The 17,255-nt window shown below is 36.8% G+C and overlaps 1 protein-coding gene across 3 annotated transcripts in view; it reads left to right on the forward strand.

Annotated features, from left to right (window-relative positions):
• The window catches only part of YTHDF3 (YTH N6-methyladenosine RNA binding protein F3), a 36,944-nt gene that overhangs the window by 15,810 nt on the left and 3,879 nt on the right, over positions 1-17,255 (forward strand). For all 3 annotated transcript variants that reach the window (XM_080646983.1, XM_080646984.1, XM_080646982.1), the window contains one exon: positions 2,685-4,283. In XM_080646983.1, the coding sequence (XP_080503109.1) occupies positions 2,685-4,283 (1,599 nt within the window). The remainder of the gene's footprint in view (positions 1-2,684; positions 4,284-17,255) is intronic.

A 17,255-nucleotide genomic window follows, 5' to 3' on the forward strand; every position in this document is an offset into this window, starting at 1 on the left:
ATGGTGGCAGCTGCCATGCCCTCAAAGATGGCGATGCCCACAGCCACAAGATGGCGGCGCGCAGTCCCCTCAGCCCTCCGGGGTGACAGGCACGCCGCATGGCTGGGCCCGCCCCCAGGCGGTTCCAGCCGCTCTACATGCCTGCCTCCGGAGTCCCCCAGTCCCCTCAGCCCCCCCCCCCCCCCCCCCCAGCCGCCCAAGACCGGCCCGAGGCACAGGCAAGCCTCGGATGGCGGCTGCCCAGCTGCCCAGGGCCGCCCGAGGCTCAGGTAACCAGGGCCGCCGAGGCTTGCACTGCCGGCAGTGGCAGCAACAGAGGTGTGATGGGGGCGTCACCTTCCCCTGATCTCCGGGTCGCCTCCCACCCCGAGGCTCCCAGACTGTGAGAGGGGGCAGGCCGGGCTGAGGGACCTGCCCTCTAGTGCATGAATTTTCATGCATTGGGCCTCTAGTAATAAATAACTCTAGTAACTTTAAATTTTAAAATATAATTTTTAAAAATCTTTTTTTAAATACATATATTTAAATATATTTTTATTGATTTCAGAGAGGAAGGAAGAGGGAGAGAGAGAGAAACATCAATGATGAGAGAGAATCATTGATCGGCTGCCTCCTGCATGCCCCCTACTGGGGATTGAGTATCTGCCCTTGACTGGAATCGAACCTGGGACCCTTCAGTCCGCAGGCCAACACTCTATCCACTGAGCCAAACCAACTAGGGCTAAAAAATCTTTTAATCAATTATATAGATTATTCTAGCTGAACTTTTGATCATTTTTATTAAGCTTTTTAGAGTTTTATATCACAGTGGGTTCCTTGTCAGTATGAAACATGATTTTATTTTTAGCAAATAATTTAGTGATTGGTTGGTTATACTGTGTGTGTATGTGTGTGTATCAACTTCATTGGCTGGTAAAGTTTACTTAATAATTCAATAATTTTTTCATTGAAAACCATTGTTAGTGATTTTGAACTGTTCCTCAAGGAGCTTTCATTTTTGTCTTTAAATATAGCAGTCAGAATTTCCACTGTTAATTTCGGTAAAGATGGCACTACTGTGGTGGTTCCAAAGATGCTCTTCATTTCTTTTATATGCTAATATTGTGAACATTGTTGGAATATATTTTCAAATACAGTTAGTAATCTATGTATAGTTAACGAATATGTTCAACTAAATTAGTAAATAGTAACACGTGTATTTCCAGTTATGAATATAGTAAAATGTACTTCATATCAAGTGTATGAAGTCATTTTTTTTCTTTAAATAGTATGAATTGAGTGTTGTTTTTTTTAAGTGCAATCTTTACTGGAAATAGTAATACTATGTCATAATTATGATTTTAAATACAACCTTTATTTGAAACTTAATAGTAACAATAAAGCATCTCAGTTTTTAATGATTGGGCTTTACACAAATAATTTAAAGTGAATTCCAGGCAGTCTGATGTTTGTTTCCCATTTATATTGATGTACTTTCTTGAGTGAAAAAGCAGCATTTTAGAATAGTCCCAAGAGATGAATGGCAAAAAAAAAAGGGCGGGGGGGGGGGGGACAGTTACATACTTTGCTCTGGGAAACTTAGAATATTTGTAAAAATAAAGTGAATTATCAGCCTTCAAAATTTGACCCTTGCAAAAGAAATACTAGTTCTTCTGACTGGATATTAGCTTAATTTTTTTTCACCTTGCTTATTCTACAAATCCTCTAACTCTGTTCGAGGCGTTAAAAATCACACCTACATCAAATTGTGAAAATCTGTTATTAGGCCTGTTTGGGGCATAAGAAACACATATTCAAAAGAAAACCTTAAATATTTTATTTTTCACATTGTGTAATAACAAATTTGAGTTTTTAAAAATAGAATTTACTACCTTGGTTTTTGACAAATCACTGAATGATTAGTTAATATTCAAAATAAAAGTTGATGTAATTGAAGTAATTCTGGGGGGAAATTGCAGGAACTCAATTTCTAAATGAAAATTCTGATCAGGAAGATGATGTTTATTGTATAAAATTTGGAAAATCTAATACAAAGCAAAGAGGCACCTGTTATCCTACCATTAAGAAACCATACAAAGGATTTGGTTTTGTTTCTTTTTAAATTGAGTGAGGCAAAACAAAAACAAATTTGGATCATGCTATAAGTATAATCTTGAATCTTTGCTTCTCAGAGTGTATTTCTCTAATTTTTCATAATGAAATTTCAAAATTTAACTGCTGAACTGGATTCCCGTAATACAGATATGCTATAATTTCTCTATTATTGGCATAGTTTTCAGGCTTGTTTAATTCTTGATTATACCTGTTTGTAGACACCAGTTGCTTAAAATAAAGCTGGCTATAAATAATCAATTTGTATGGGCAAATTTAGAAATCAATCTTTTGTAGAAAGTACAGTATTTTTAAATTGTGGTAGAGGACCAGATTCTTTAAACAAAAATAATTTTCTCCCACCCCTAGCTCTGTAACAAAAAACTTGCAATTTTATAAACATTTTAAAGTAAAAATACTCATCAGCAAATTTTTCTGTTGATAAAATTAGTTTTGAAACTTTAATTTTGCTTATCTGGAACAGGTGGATTTATTTTTTATTTACCTAAATTTATTTAATTTTCATCTTTCAGATTTCCCCCCCTACACTTCAGAGGAACTTTCGCTCTTGATTATGATCTTTTGTTTTCCAGAGTAACAGCTATCCACCAATGTCAGATCCATACATGCCTAGTTACTATGCTCCATCCATTGGATTTCCATATTCTCTTGGGGAAGCAGCATGGTCCACGGCTGGAGACCAACCTATGCCATATCTGACAACCTATGGACAAATGAGTAATGGAGAACATCATTATATACCAGATGGTGTGTTTAGTCAACCTGGGGCATTAGGAAATACCCCTCCATTTCTTGGTCAGCATGGATTTAACTTTTTTCCTGGTAATGCTGATTTCTCTACGTGGGGGACAAGTGGATCTCAGGGACAATCAACGCAAAGTTCTGCTTATAGTAGCAGTTATGGCTATCCACCTAGTTCTCTTGGGAGAGCTATTACTGATGGACAGGCTGGATTTGGCAATGATACTTTGAGTAAGGTGCCCGGCATTAGCAGTATTGAGCAAGGCATGACTGGACTGAAAATTGGTGGTGACCTGACAGCTGCAGTGACAAAAACTGTAGGTACAGCCTTGAGCAGCAGTGGTATGACTAGCATTGCAACCAATAGTGTGCCCCCAGTTAGCAGTGCAGCACCTAAACCAACCTCCTGGGCCGCCATTGCCAGAAAGCCTGCCAAACCTCAACCGAAACTTAAACCCAAGGGCAATGTAGGAATTGGGGGTTCTGCTGTGCCACCACCTCCTATAAAACACAACATGAATATTGGAACTTGGGATGAAAAGGGGTCCGTGGTAAAGGCACCACCAACCCAACCAGTTCTGCCTCCTCAAACTATAATCCAGCAGCCTCAGCCATTAATTCAACCACCACCATTGGTGCAAAGCCAACTGCCTCAACAGCAGCCTCAGCCACCACAACCACAGCAGCAACAAGGACCTCAGCCACAGGCTCAGCCTCACCAAGTGCAGCCCCAACAGCAACAGCTGCAGAACCGTTGGGTAGCTCCTCGGAATAGGGGAGGTGGCTTCAACCAGAACAATGGAGCAGGCGGTGAAAACTTTGGTTTAGGTGTTGTTCCTATCAGTGCTTCACCTTCTAGTGTAGAAGTGCATCCAGTGCTGGAAAAGCTAAAGGCCATAAACAACTATAATCCCAAAGACTTTGACTGGAACCTGAAAAATGGACGTGTGTTTATAATTAAAAGCTATTCTGAGGATGACATTCACCGTTCCATTAAGTACTCTATCTGGTGTAGTACTGAACATGGTAATAAGCGATTGGATGCAGCTTACCGTTCCCTGAATGGGAAAGGCCCACTCTATTTACTCTTCAGTGTTAATGGCAGTGGACATTTTTGTGGAGTGGCTGAAATGAAGTCTGTTGTGGACTATAATGCATATGCTGGTGTCTGGTCTCAGGATAAGTGGAAGGGCAAATTTGAAGTTAAGTGGATCTTTGTCAAAGATGTTCCCAATAACCAATTACGGCATATTCGCTTAGAAAATAATGACAACAAACCAGTTACCAATTCAAGGGACACTCAAGAGGTACCCCTAGAAAAAGCTAAGCAAGTGCTTAAAATAATTGCTACCTTCAAGCATACCACCTCAATCTTTGATGACTTTGCACATTATGAAAAGCGTCAAGAAGAGGAGGAAGCCATGCGTAGGGTAAGAGTACCGTAATTTTTGTGTGTAGGGTCTTTTTATTGGGGTACTGTGCATGGATGGGTATTTAATGCCTTTTAATATTACATTTTGAGTTTAAGAACTTTACTCTGAAGGAAAACAATCACTTAGTTTTAAGAAACAACTTTACAAAGATCCTTGAAGACCTGTGATGCCATATTTGAAACATGTCCTTTTTCCTTTCCAAGGGTAATCCTTACTCTGAATTTGCTTCTTGCCTATTCTTCATACTCCTCAGGTGATAAAGGTCATTGAGTTGTGTTTATCAAAGTTCAGTGAATTCTGCATTTATAATTAATCAGGCTTGAGAACTAGCAAGGGACTCTTAATCTTAAACATTTTTATGGGAATAACGTGTCTGGAGTTTGAAACAAACAGTTTTTAAATAAATGTTTGAACATTATTTATTTTGTATTTATGAGAAATAAAATATTTTTCCCTAAAACTCTCAAGCTTTTTTATAATTATGCAGTTAGAGCACTTGTACAAAATGTAGTAAGAATTTGACTTTAGGAAGGCAGCTAAGAGTTGGGAAGACAATGGGGCTTTAGATGTAGATTGCAGAATTTTATTTCTTCAGTTATTTACCTTTGTTGAGATGCCAAAGGAGATTTCTCAAGAAGTTACCCACTGTTCATGTAGTATCATATTGGCCAGATTTGATCAGAGGGCAGATAGCAAGATAGGCTGGGGAATGTTTTCTATTTCAGACTACAAAAGAAAATTGGTGTGGGGGAGGGTGCTAATTTTAGGAGAAAAGGGATGGATGGAGTAAGAAAATAACAGATTTTTCCATAGACAGTGCATTTAAAGTTATTTTCAAGTGAATCAGGGATAAAGTTAGAAGCTTCTCCAATAAATTATGATGGTTGCTATGGAAAACTTGCATATAGAAATTAAGAATAAACAGGAACTAAAGTTGATTCCTATCTGTGTGTGAACATAAGCGTCTTGTAGCTTCTTGATATTTGCAAAAGAGGGAACTATTTCAGTTCACATTTCTTACTGGTGAAGCATGTGAAATGATCCTAGAGCAGTAGTTCCCATACATTTTAGGTACTTCTTGAAAATGCAGACTCTTGAGACCACCTCAGGCAATCTGATATATTTGATAAGGCTCCTGGTAAGAGTACATTTTCAATCAAGCACCTCCATAATTTTGCTGCTAGTGATTCCTGAACTGAATTGTTAGAAACTTTGCTTCGGAATAGTACAAATGACTCTTTAATATTTAAGGTCCTGCTTAACCTTTTGTAACTGCCCTTACAAATAATGGACCAGGAGAAATGATTTGGGGTATGAAAGGTGGGATGCAAGTGAAGATTTTGTTTTAGGATGTGCTAATATTAAGATGCTTTTGAGAAATATAGACAGTGAATTCTCTTTGATTAGACAGTTAGATGTGGGAGTCACAGATTGGGACCTTCTTTTTCTTAAACAGATAATTCCATGGAAGTGGGATGAGATTACTCCAGGAGAAAGATGCAAGGCAAGGAAAATAGTTATCAACTGTTCTACTGCTAAGGAGAGGCCACCCTTTTATGTCTTTCCACAATTCTTCTCTACCTGGTCTGAAAATTTAATTCTAGGGTGATTTTTAATTATTATATAACTATCTCGGGAATTATGACCATTACATATACTGTTTTATAATTATACATTCAACAGTTATTTGAACTTTAAAATTTTACATTTAAATTGTTTTATTGTTTACAGCCAGTCTTTTTATGTCTAACTGTTTATGTTGTTTTGTATATCAATTCTTTGTTCTTTTTCATTATTACTAAGTACTGTTTCATTGTATGGATTTACCAGTTTATCCAGTTGTTCTTTCTTTGAAGGACATGTGATTATTCCCAGTGTTTGAAGAATGTAAATAAAGCTTCTATAAATACTTGTATATGGCCCTAGCTGGTTTGGCTCAGTGGATAGAGCATTGGCCTGTGGACTGAAGGGTCCCAGGTTTGATTCTGGTCAAGGGCACATGCCTGAGTTGCGGGTTCCGTCCCCAGTAGGGGGTGTGAAGGAGGCAGCCAGTAAATGACTCTGTCATCATTGATGTTTCTATCTCTCTCTCCCTCTCCCTTCCTCTCTGAAATCAATAAAAATATATTTTAAAAAATTAATAAATACTTGTATACAAATCCTTTAAAAACATTTTTAAATCATACAGTAAAATTCACCTTTTTGGTGTGGACAGTTCTATAAATTTTAATACATTTGTAGATTTGTGTAACCACCACAATCGGGATACAGAATAATTCCATTATCCCTCCAAAACTATTTTGTACTATTCCTTTGTATTTATATTCCCCCAAATCTAACCTCTGGCAGCCATTGCCTGGATTCATTATAGTTTTGTTAGTATCTTTTTTTGTGAGAAAATAGTTTGATTCTTTTTGGCTTTTTTTCCTGTCTTCATTAAACAAGGAAGGGGATTGATCATCCAGGTCAGGTATTTGTCCCTAAATAGCATGGTTTTTGTTGTTATTGGTCTTGGTGTTTCTTTGTTTTGTACTTTAATGCTTGGTATTTGTTGCATATTTTCTTCCCATTGCAAATGTGGAATTGGGAAAGGCATGGTGTAAGTTGACTTTACCAGTTAAGCAATTCATCAGTCTATGAAGAGTAAGAAGGGAGAGCTAGTACAGTGGATATGCAGGTGAAATTTTTGAAACCACCATGTCAAGAAAGTTTTTCCTGCATATTAACTGTTTAACACTTGGGGTATTAGGTGTCCTTACCCAGTTTTCTTCCTGGTGCTATTACCTCTTGTCCAGGCAGAATTTGTAGATTTTCATTTGTAGATTTTCTCTTAGATGTACTTGTACTTGCACTTTGGCTCTCCAGCAAAACTGCTTTCAAAATATTCTTGATATCCTAGTGATGAAGGAAGGATGTATATATATTCTAGGTCCTTCTTTGCTCTATCCAAAAAGACAAATTAGTGGTGTTTTGGTAGGATTCTCTTTACTTGTTATGCTTTTTAAATTTTTAAATAAAAGTAGTTGCAAGTCATTAGTTAAACTTCTCCTTTAACATGACACCCTCTGTCTTGTATTTAGCTGAAGTTCCTCAAAGCGTCTGATAATGTGAAGATTACATTTTCCCAGGTGCACGTCCTTCCGACCGTCAGTAAAGAAGGGTTTCTTAAGACACAAAACAGCACTAATTATAAAAGAAAAGATTGTTAAAATTTGACTATATTAAAATCTGCTCATGAAAAGATGCTTCAAAGAAAGTAAAAAGACTTATTAGGAGCTGGGAGAAATTTGAACATAACTGACCAAAGATTAGTATCAAGAATAAAGAACATCTATGAGTCAATTTAAGAAAAAGATAAATAATCTAGTAGAAAAGTGGGCAAAATATGGATGAGCAGTCATTTCATGGAAGAAACAATAATGGTTAATAAGTACATAAAAAGATATTCAGTCTTAATAATTAGGAAAATGATAATGAGAAAGATTTTATATCCATTTATTTGGCAAATTAAGAAATTTAATAGTATCAAGTATTGGAAGACGGCAGATCAACAAAATCTCATAAAATTACAGATGGGAACCTTAAGTTGATAAAGCCATGTGGAGAAGCAGTTTTGTATTGTATTATAAAGCTGAATATTCCATATACCTTATAGTTGGCAGTTTTCCTTCAGGATAGATACATAAGAGAAACTTCCCACATACCCCAGAAGACATACAAGAATGTTCTTAGTGGAAACAAGTGATAACAGTAAAAACAAAACAAAAAGATCAGGGACTAATTCAAATGTCCATCAGCAGGAATATGGCCAAAACATATTGGTGCAATAGTAATATGGTGGAATGATTGAACGATATATATATATATAGCTACTTGCGACAGTATGAGGGAATCTCTTTTTTTCTTCATCTTTTTATTTGGAAATAATTTGTAATTTATTTGGAAATATAAGAATAGTATGTAGAACATTCAGGCCTGTTAACATTCTTTCCTGTTTGCTTTGTTGTTGTTGTTTTTAACACTTTGAGAGTAAGTTCCATATATTGTGTCTCTTTCCCCCCAAAAAAGTATAGTGCATATTTCCTAAGAATAATATTCTCTTATATAACTGCAATATTCTGTTAGTTGATCCATAGTATCCTTTAAGCCTTTATTTTTTTTCCTTTAGTGTAAGATCCAGGCTAAGATCAGGCAAAGGTCCTTTAGCCAAAACAATTTTGAGGAAGAACAATTTTAGAAGGCTTATATTAATCTGACTTCAAATCTTTGCCTTCCCCAAATTCGTGACTTTTTTTCTTTGCTTTTTCATAGAAGTTTAGTGCTTTAAAATTACACGTTTATGTCTATAGTGACTGTAGCTTTCTCACGTTTCTCTTCTTACTGTGTTCATGTTTTTCTTTAAATTCTTGAGTCTACTTGTGATAGACAAGGGCTTCCAAAAGCTAATTCTATCTTGTCATTGCTGGATCTTTTTTATTGTTTTCTAAAAATTTTTATTCTGGTTATTTTGGCAATGGAGGAATTCCCCACTTGCCTTGCCAGGAAAGCACCATATGGAGGAGCTGACCAGACATCCTGTCTTGTTACATAAAACTTGCAAGTCAGGCTATTTTAGAATGAGGGGTATTGGTGAAACTTAAAACAGTAGGAGAACTCCATACCAGTTATTGTAGTATTTGTATAGTTCTTCATTCTTAAATTTGAACACAGAATTTTGTTATGTTTGATAAAAGAAGATATCAAGCTTGTTGAAAGAACAACCAGAACAAACGCATTAAAAGAAATATTTAATACAGGGAGCAAAAGGTAATTTAAAATATAAAACAAAATTTGATTTGTTTTTAGGGAGGATTTATGTGTAAAAAGAAAAGAAAGCCAGAAAATGTTATTGGAAATAAGAAATGTGATTCTCCTAATAAAAAAGCAGTGAGCAAGCAGATTAATAAAAAGTTCATGTTTTAGATCCAGTTGATGATCTGGAATTTCGAATCAAAGAAATTTCCAAATGTGGAGCAATAGAGGTGAAAAATATAAAATGTGAACGATGTGGTGGAAAAAGGGGTTCACTATCTCTCAGTGTTTAAAAGAGTACAGGAAAAAACAATAGGAAGAATGATTAAAGAAAAGTTTCCATACTCAAAGATACATGTTTTCAGAAGGAAGGACTCACTGAGTGACCAACAGGATAATTTAAAAGAAAAGAAAAAAAAAAGACAGGATAAAGATGTTTTAAAAGCTTTCCAAGCAAGAACAAATTACTAAGAAAGGAGATTATCATGGGAATTCTCATCTACAGCTCTGGATTCTCACATGTAAAATCTATTTGGGAGTGGAGAGGAATGGTGTATATAGTTTTTAAAGATGAGTGTTGAATTCTGTCAGTGAAGGGAGAGTGCAAAATAAAGATTTCAGGTGTAAAAGAGCTTAGCCAAATGCTCTTTATGAGAAAGTTACTTGAACTATTTCAGCAGAATGAAAAAGGAATTCAAGAAAGATAAGACCTGATAGCTGGTTATACCAGAACAATATCTTTCTCTCAAAAGCAGCTCTAGGCATTTTGAATAAGACTGGTCTTCATTGTATATAATGTGTATCAGGGCTGTATGCATCTCTCCACTTTCTGTTAAATGGCACTATGGTCTTTGAAGCCCAACAAATGAAAGGAGCCCTCACTTGGAAACCACTGACCTTGATGATGGGTGTGAAGGAAATTAAAAAAAAAAAAAAATCTAGCTAATGTTTGTTCTCATTGGACCATAAGCTAGCTCCATGAGAGCAGAACTTGCTTTGTTCTCTGCTGAAGCCCTAGCACGTAATAGTTGGCACATAGTGTTTAGTAAACATTTGTTAAATGAGTAAATGCTTTAAAAATTTTTTTTGAAAAGTTTGAATGTCATAGAATTTTTCTTTTTATTGGTTTAATTACTGTACTTTATTTGGGAACTAAGTACTTGATCATTCAAGTTATGTAATGTTGCCTATTGATTTTTTCCATTTGTAGAAATGGATAATAGTATATAAAAGATTTAATTATAGCTAGACAAAATGTTATGAGATGGATCAAGAAGAAAAGGTTTGAGGAAGGTGCACTTTCTCATCTTTCTGAAGGTAAAATAATTGTTTATAGAGATGATATATCACGCAGTTGTGCCTTAAGCATGTTAAAGTTACAAGCACAATCATTAGAACTAAAAATAGTGTGACTTCTAATGTAGAGAGGGGGAAGAGGAGAAGGTAGCATTCAACTATGATAAATTACCATATACAGTGGGAATTGATAGTGTCTGAATGCTAAATTGAGAAATTTATGTATTAGTACGCTACTTATAGTTAGTGGCAACCCATCAGAGGAACTTAAAATATAAAGGACTAGAGGAGGATAAAGGGGCTTTATTTTTTTTCTTCAAATTCTAATGATAAAGCTAGTTAATTGGAAAATAAAAAATGAAAAACAAAGAACTGATATGTCCTGCGTGTATTTGTACAGTAGAAATTCAAGTAATCTACATAGCATAAGAGTCTACTTTTGACTAATAATCCTTTTATTGAAATTTTACTTTTTGTTGTACTGAATGTTAGTTGTTTAAATATTACTCTGTTCTTTGATTTTCATGAATCCTTATTAATCAGAAAACAAAATCTGAGGTGAGATTTTTAGCTCTTTATACCCTATAGGAATAATTAAAGTTTTTAATTGCCTGTAACTTTGAGATGAACTTTCAAACTATGGCATTTACTTATTCCATCAGAAAGAGAGGAAGCCCTGCAATTTATACAGAAACAAGGAAGACATAATTATAATAAAATCCCAATTAAATAGTTTTAAATCTAGAATCTTCTATTTATTTTAGTTATTTATGCTATTTTATATTGTTGGATATTTCCAAAGAGTAAATTTTAGTATCTGATAAAATTTTTTTCACATTTGTAATAACTTTGATTCTGAGATGAGATGATGTTAGGTCTTCCTCAAAGTAACCAAGTTTGTTTTGATATACAAGAAGTTACTTCAACAATAATTATATCTGTGACAACAGTAAGCATTTTTCTGACAGTTCTTTATGTACAGAAGCTCCTTTACTTACAATGGGGTTTCTCATCCCCCTATTGTAATCCTATTTATTGCAAGTTGAAAAAACCATGTTGCAAATGCATTTAATATACCTAACCTACTGAACATCATAGCCTAGTCTAGCCTACCTTAAACGTGCTTAGAACACTTAACATCAGCCTAGGGTTCAGCAACATCATCTAACACAAAGCCTATTTTATAATAAATATTTAGTGCAATTTAGTATGCATATTGCTTTTGCACCATTGTAAAGTCAAAAATTTTAAGTCAAATCACTGTAAGTTGGATACCATTTGTACTTTTTTTCAAGTAGAACTTGTGGTTTAATGTTTCCCTGTTAATCAAGTTACAGTTCTTAGGATTAAGAATAGGTTGAATTCTCTATTTTACTGCCATTTGGTAAACTTTTCTATGGCTGTAGTTTTCTATTAATGAATTGATCATGATTTACAGAAATAAGTTTAGTATATGAAGTCTTGCTTTTAATTTCATCTTTACTGAAAACTTTGAAGAATGTTTCTCTGAAAAATAGATTTTGGCCCAGGGTGTATTGCTCACACTTGATGCCATAAACTGTTATATTACATTTAAGTGAGTAATTCTTTGATGAAACAGTGAGTGATATTTTGAATAGTCAAGATGATTCAGTTTTTTTGCTTCAGTAATACTCTATTCTAACTTAGCAAATATTCTTGATAAGCCAGATGTGGGGAAAAAGGAGGTGCTTCAATTAACACTTTATATTGATTTTTTTTCTCATTAATTTTGTTGCCCTATATGAAAGGTAATGGTGTCTTGAGTTATGTTCCAATAGTGATAAAGAATTTTATGAGTTTTTAGTAATTGAACTACTGATAGTCTCTTGGGTTAATTATATATATTTGGGAGATACTTTTTTTCATACCTATTACGTTATGAACAGTCATTATTAAAATGAAGGCATTTCAATTTCATTTATTTTTCTTCAGCAAATATATGATTACTTCAGGAACATATTTAACTGTAAGTGAATATGAAATACTTTTAAGTTTCAGGAAGTAAATTATTCAATTATCTTTCCTGTTACTTATTAATTGTAGAAGTTTGCAATTCTTTATTTAGGAATTTACTAAGTACAGTCAACAGAATAACAATGTTTCAGTCAACAGCTGGCCACATATATAATGGTGACATAATCTATATATATAAAAAGCCAGCAACTGGAATGCCGGAATGACTGGTCACTATGACGCCCACTGCAGCCAGCAAACCGGCCCAATCGGGGGGTGGGGCCAGCTGGCCAACCTCCTGCAGCCCCTCCCCCCGCCCAGCCCCACCCCACCCCAGATCAGCCCCACCACACTGATCAGGGTCAGGGCCGGCTGGTCAATTGCCTATGGCCCCTCCCCCAAGCCAGCCCTTCCCACTATGGGCCCCCACCACCCCGGTCAGCCCACGGCCCCTCCCACCAACCAGCTCTGTCCCCGATGGGCCCCCACAACCCCAATCAGGGGCAGGGCCAGCCAACCACTCATGGTCCCCCCAGCTGGCCCCGTCCCCAATTGGCCCCACACACACCAATCGGGGGTGGGGCTGGCTGGCCAACCTCCCATGTATCCTACCCTCCCTGGCCACTGACCCCAATTAGCACCCCCCCACCCCAATCGGGGCAGGGCCCACCGGGCCCCAATCAGGGTGGGCCGGCTGGCCAACCTTCCACCATCTCCTCCCGACAGGCCCAGCCCTGATCCACCCAGATTGGGGCCAGGCCAGCCAGACCCCACCCGTGCACGAATTCATGCACTGGGCCTCTAGTAGTAGTAGTAGTAGTAGTAGTAGTAGTATAGAGCTGATTTTCCTGTAGGTAGTGTGGAGCCAGCCTGTCCCTGTACTTTGGAAGTTTTTTCAAGTTGTAATGATATAAAGCATATATAAGTTGTTGTTTTTCCCCATCCCTTCAGTTCTAGAGAAACCTTTTGTGCCAGAAAGGGTTAATGGGACCAAAAACAAATTTCCAAAGTCAGAATATTGAAGTATCAGTTCTACACCTTCTCCATGTTAGAAATCTTCTCCTTTTTTTCTTTTTTTTTTTAATGAATAACAGGAAGTTCCTTAATATGACCACTGCTCCAATATGCAATACCCAAAACCACATTGCCATGGCAATCCCCTTGTGTTCCTTTAACTTTCCATTTTGATTTCTTATTATTAATCCTCAGGCAAGCTTTCACTCCCTCCTGATGGTCACTATTATGGTGATGTATGCTTTAGCTGATTACTTGATATTGCCCATCAGTCCAGTTCATATCCCTGTTCACGGAGTACCTTTGGCAGCTTCAGTATTTTATTTCTGACCCTGTCAGACGGAAGCAGAGGGCAAGGCTTATGGGACTGTGTTTATAGTGTCTACAGTAGTGTAGAGTAATGTGCTAGGCCTTCACATTCAGTCACCACTCTCAGAGCAACTTTCTGTCCTGCAAGGTCCATTCATAGTAAGTGCCCTATACCATTTTTTATCTTTTATACCATATATTTACTGTATCTTTTTATGTTTAGATAAATACATACCATCATGTAATAATTGCCTGCAGTATTCAGTACAGTGACATGCTGGACAGGTTTGTAGTGTAGGAACAGTAGGCTATACCACATAGCCTATGTGTGTAGTAGGCTATACCATTTAGGTTTGTATTAATGCACTCATGATGACAAAATCACCTAATGGCACATTTCTCAAAAAAACATTTCCATCATTAAGTGATGTGTGATTATATATTACACTCTTAATTTTGAGTGAAACAGACTTTGTCTCTTGGCAGAAAACTTGAAAGGTGTTTTAACTCTAGTATCTTACACATTTGATTATCAACATTAATGGTGCTCTCTTTTGCATTTGAAATAACATTCGGGAATCTATACTAATAAAAGGGTAATATGCTAATTAGACGGGAGCCCTTCCAGACAAAGTCATGGTGGTGGGGCCGAGGCAGAGGCGGTTAGGGGTGATCAGGCCAGGAGGGGAGGGCAGTTGGGGGTGATCAGGTCGGTGGGGCGGGGGGGCGCAGTTGGGGGCAAGCCGGCCGGCGGGAGGGGGGGCAGTTGGGGGTGAGCAGGCCAGCGGAGGTGGGCAGTTGGGGGCAATTAGGCCAGCAAGTGGGGGCAGTTGGGGGCGGTCAGGCTGGCAAGGGGGGTGGCAGTTGGGGGTGAGCAGGCTGGCGGGGGGGGGGCAGTTGGGGATGATCAGGCCGGCAAGTGGGGGCGGTTGGTGGCGAGCAGGCCGGCAGGCAGAGCGGTTAGGAGCCAGCAGTCCCAGATTGCGAGAGGGATGTCTGACTGCCGGTTTAGGCCCAATCCCTGTGGAGTCCCAGATTGGAGAGGGTGCAGGCCAGGCTGAGGGACACCCCCCCTCATGCATGCATTTCGTGCACCGGGCCACTAGTGCAATAATAAAAGAACTAGGCTATAAAAGGCTACTTGTTGGCAATTTCACTTGTGAATGACAATCTGGAAAGTAATCATTTTATCATGTTCATCTTACTGTAAAGCAGTGGTTTCCAACCTTTTTTTGGCCATGCTCCACCTAAGCATCTCTAAAATCCTGATGCCCCACCCCCGTGACATATAATTTTTATAATTCAAAAAGTGAACTCCTATTCACGTAGGGAAGCCCAAAAGGCCATTAACTTGATCTAAACAAGCTTCCAAAGAACATGGTATCCATGAAAGAGAAAAACAAAAGAACAAAAGGACAGTTGAAGTACTGAGGAAGAAATCACTAAGAAATTGTTTAAAAATTAATAAGTGATATGAAAAAATAGCAAATAAAGTTTCAAGACAGAAATGATATGCATCTATATGTCACAATATATATTTATGTAATATATATGAGGCCCCTAGACCCATAAGAAATGCAAAAAATTCACTGTTAATAACTCATTCTCGAATTGCCCCCCTTAAAAATCAAATTGCCCCTTTGGGGGGCATGTGCCCCACATTGAGAACCACTGCTGTAAAGAGTCAAAAATCTGACTTTAAAATAGAATTGCATGAGGATTCCTTTGCTTTGGCTCTAAGTGCCTCTTTCACCGTGTCCCAGTTTAATTTTTTTCCCTGAGAATTCCAGCACACATCTAGTCAACCTTTATCGCCATATATATGTGTGTGTGTGTATTTTTTTTTTCAGTCGTTCCCTTATTCATTCAACAGATAAATACGAAAGGTTACCAGTAAGCCACTATAGCCCAGTCTTTTTTTTTTTTAAGCCCGGCTGCCTGGAAAGGCAAATACAATTTCTCTGTTTTGTGATTTTCAGTGTTCAGGGCCATCATGTCCCTTGCTGAATTTATTGCTAAGTATTTTATATTTTTATTGTTATTGTAATTGCCTTTTCAGTTTTACTTCCCAGTTGGTTTATAGAAATGTCCTGTATCCTGTGATTTCACTCAATTCACATATTAGTTCTAGTAGTCCTCTTTAACATCCTTAAGATTTTCTGCCTAACAATCACGTCACCTGTGAATAGAGACCATTTTACTTCTTTTTTATCTTTGTGCTTTTTCTTTTTTCTTGAAATATTATTTTTAAGATAGTTTTACTTGAATATGAAATTAGGTGAAAACTCTAAAACTAAAATAAGACTACACATAAAAATAATAATATAATGTGTTGGGTGATACTATTTTGTGGAAACTAAATCACAACTCAAAACATGAATTAGTCCTAAGTCTTAGAACTACATTCTTACCCTCATTTGGACCATTTTGGACCATGACTGTTCACCATTTTTTAGCATTTGAACTTTTTCCAACTCTCTCATTTTGTGTTACACTTTGAGGTTATTTGATCTTTGGTTGATATTATATATTAGATTGAATCTATTTTCTCAAACCTGAAATACTACTTTATTTTATAAATGCACACTTGGGCACTAGAGTCTTTTAAAGCAGTTCTTTATTATAGTGTGCTCATGCAGAGGATCAAGAATGTGACAATCTCAATTAAATGGAAGCATAAGTTTAAAGTTTGAAGAGTTGATTTCCAAAAACAGAACTTTCATAGCATAGTCATTGATTGTCCTTTCCCCTGATGAATTTTTTTTGAATTTTACAGTGCAGAATTGGTCTGTTTTCTTTACATTTTTTGTCTTTTGCTCTCTTAATGCTAAAGAACCCATCATGTTGTTGGGACAGTGCATGTCAAACTTGTCTCAGTATTATAGCACTTTAATGGCTCTGGACAAATGTACAGGCTTTTGAACAGCTGGGAGTTTTATCCATCTGTTACTGTCCTTGTTCTGCTCTGTAGCATGCATTTTTCCAGTCCTGACAGCCAACCTATGCAGATTTCATTTCTGGTAAGGCATCCTGAAGAATTGAATTTATTATATATTTTAAGTCCAATCATTTGTTCATCTATAAACTATCTTTTCTTGAAATATGCACACCTTTTTCTTTTAAACTTTAATATGATAAATGTGGGGGTTGTATTTTTCTATCTTTTTATTAATGGTTTTTAAAAACTTTATTAAATTATTTTGTTGTAAAAATAATGTAGCAAGTTTTTGTATGTTCTTTATTTAGTTTTAGATTATATTACATAATCATAGTACATTTATCCAAACTAAGAAATTAACATTGTTACAACAATGCTAAACTACAGACTTAATTTTTTAAAATGTTTAAATTATAGTTGACATACATTTGTATAACTTATGTAAATATTCAAGATTTGTTAGAACTGCAAGCTCATGGGTTTGTTCACCTTTTGAGTTTGGGGACTCAGTAGTGTTACCACAGGCCATCCAGGTAATTCTGATGTTGCTGAAATTTGAGAACCTCTGAGTTGCACATTAAAACAAGATGGTACAAACACACTGATGCATTCAGTTGAAAGAAGTTTTATAGGTAAATACATTTGGT

This window comes from Plecotus auritus, assembly GCF_963455305.1.
Source record: "Plecotus auritus genome assembly, chromosome: 11".
In the NCBI taxonomy this organism is placed as follows: Eukaryota; Metazoa; Chordata; class Mammalia; order Chiroptera; family Vespertilionidae; genus Plecotus; species Plecotus auritus.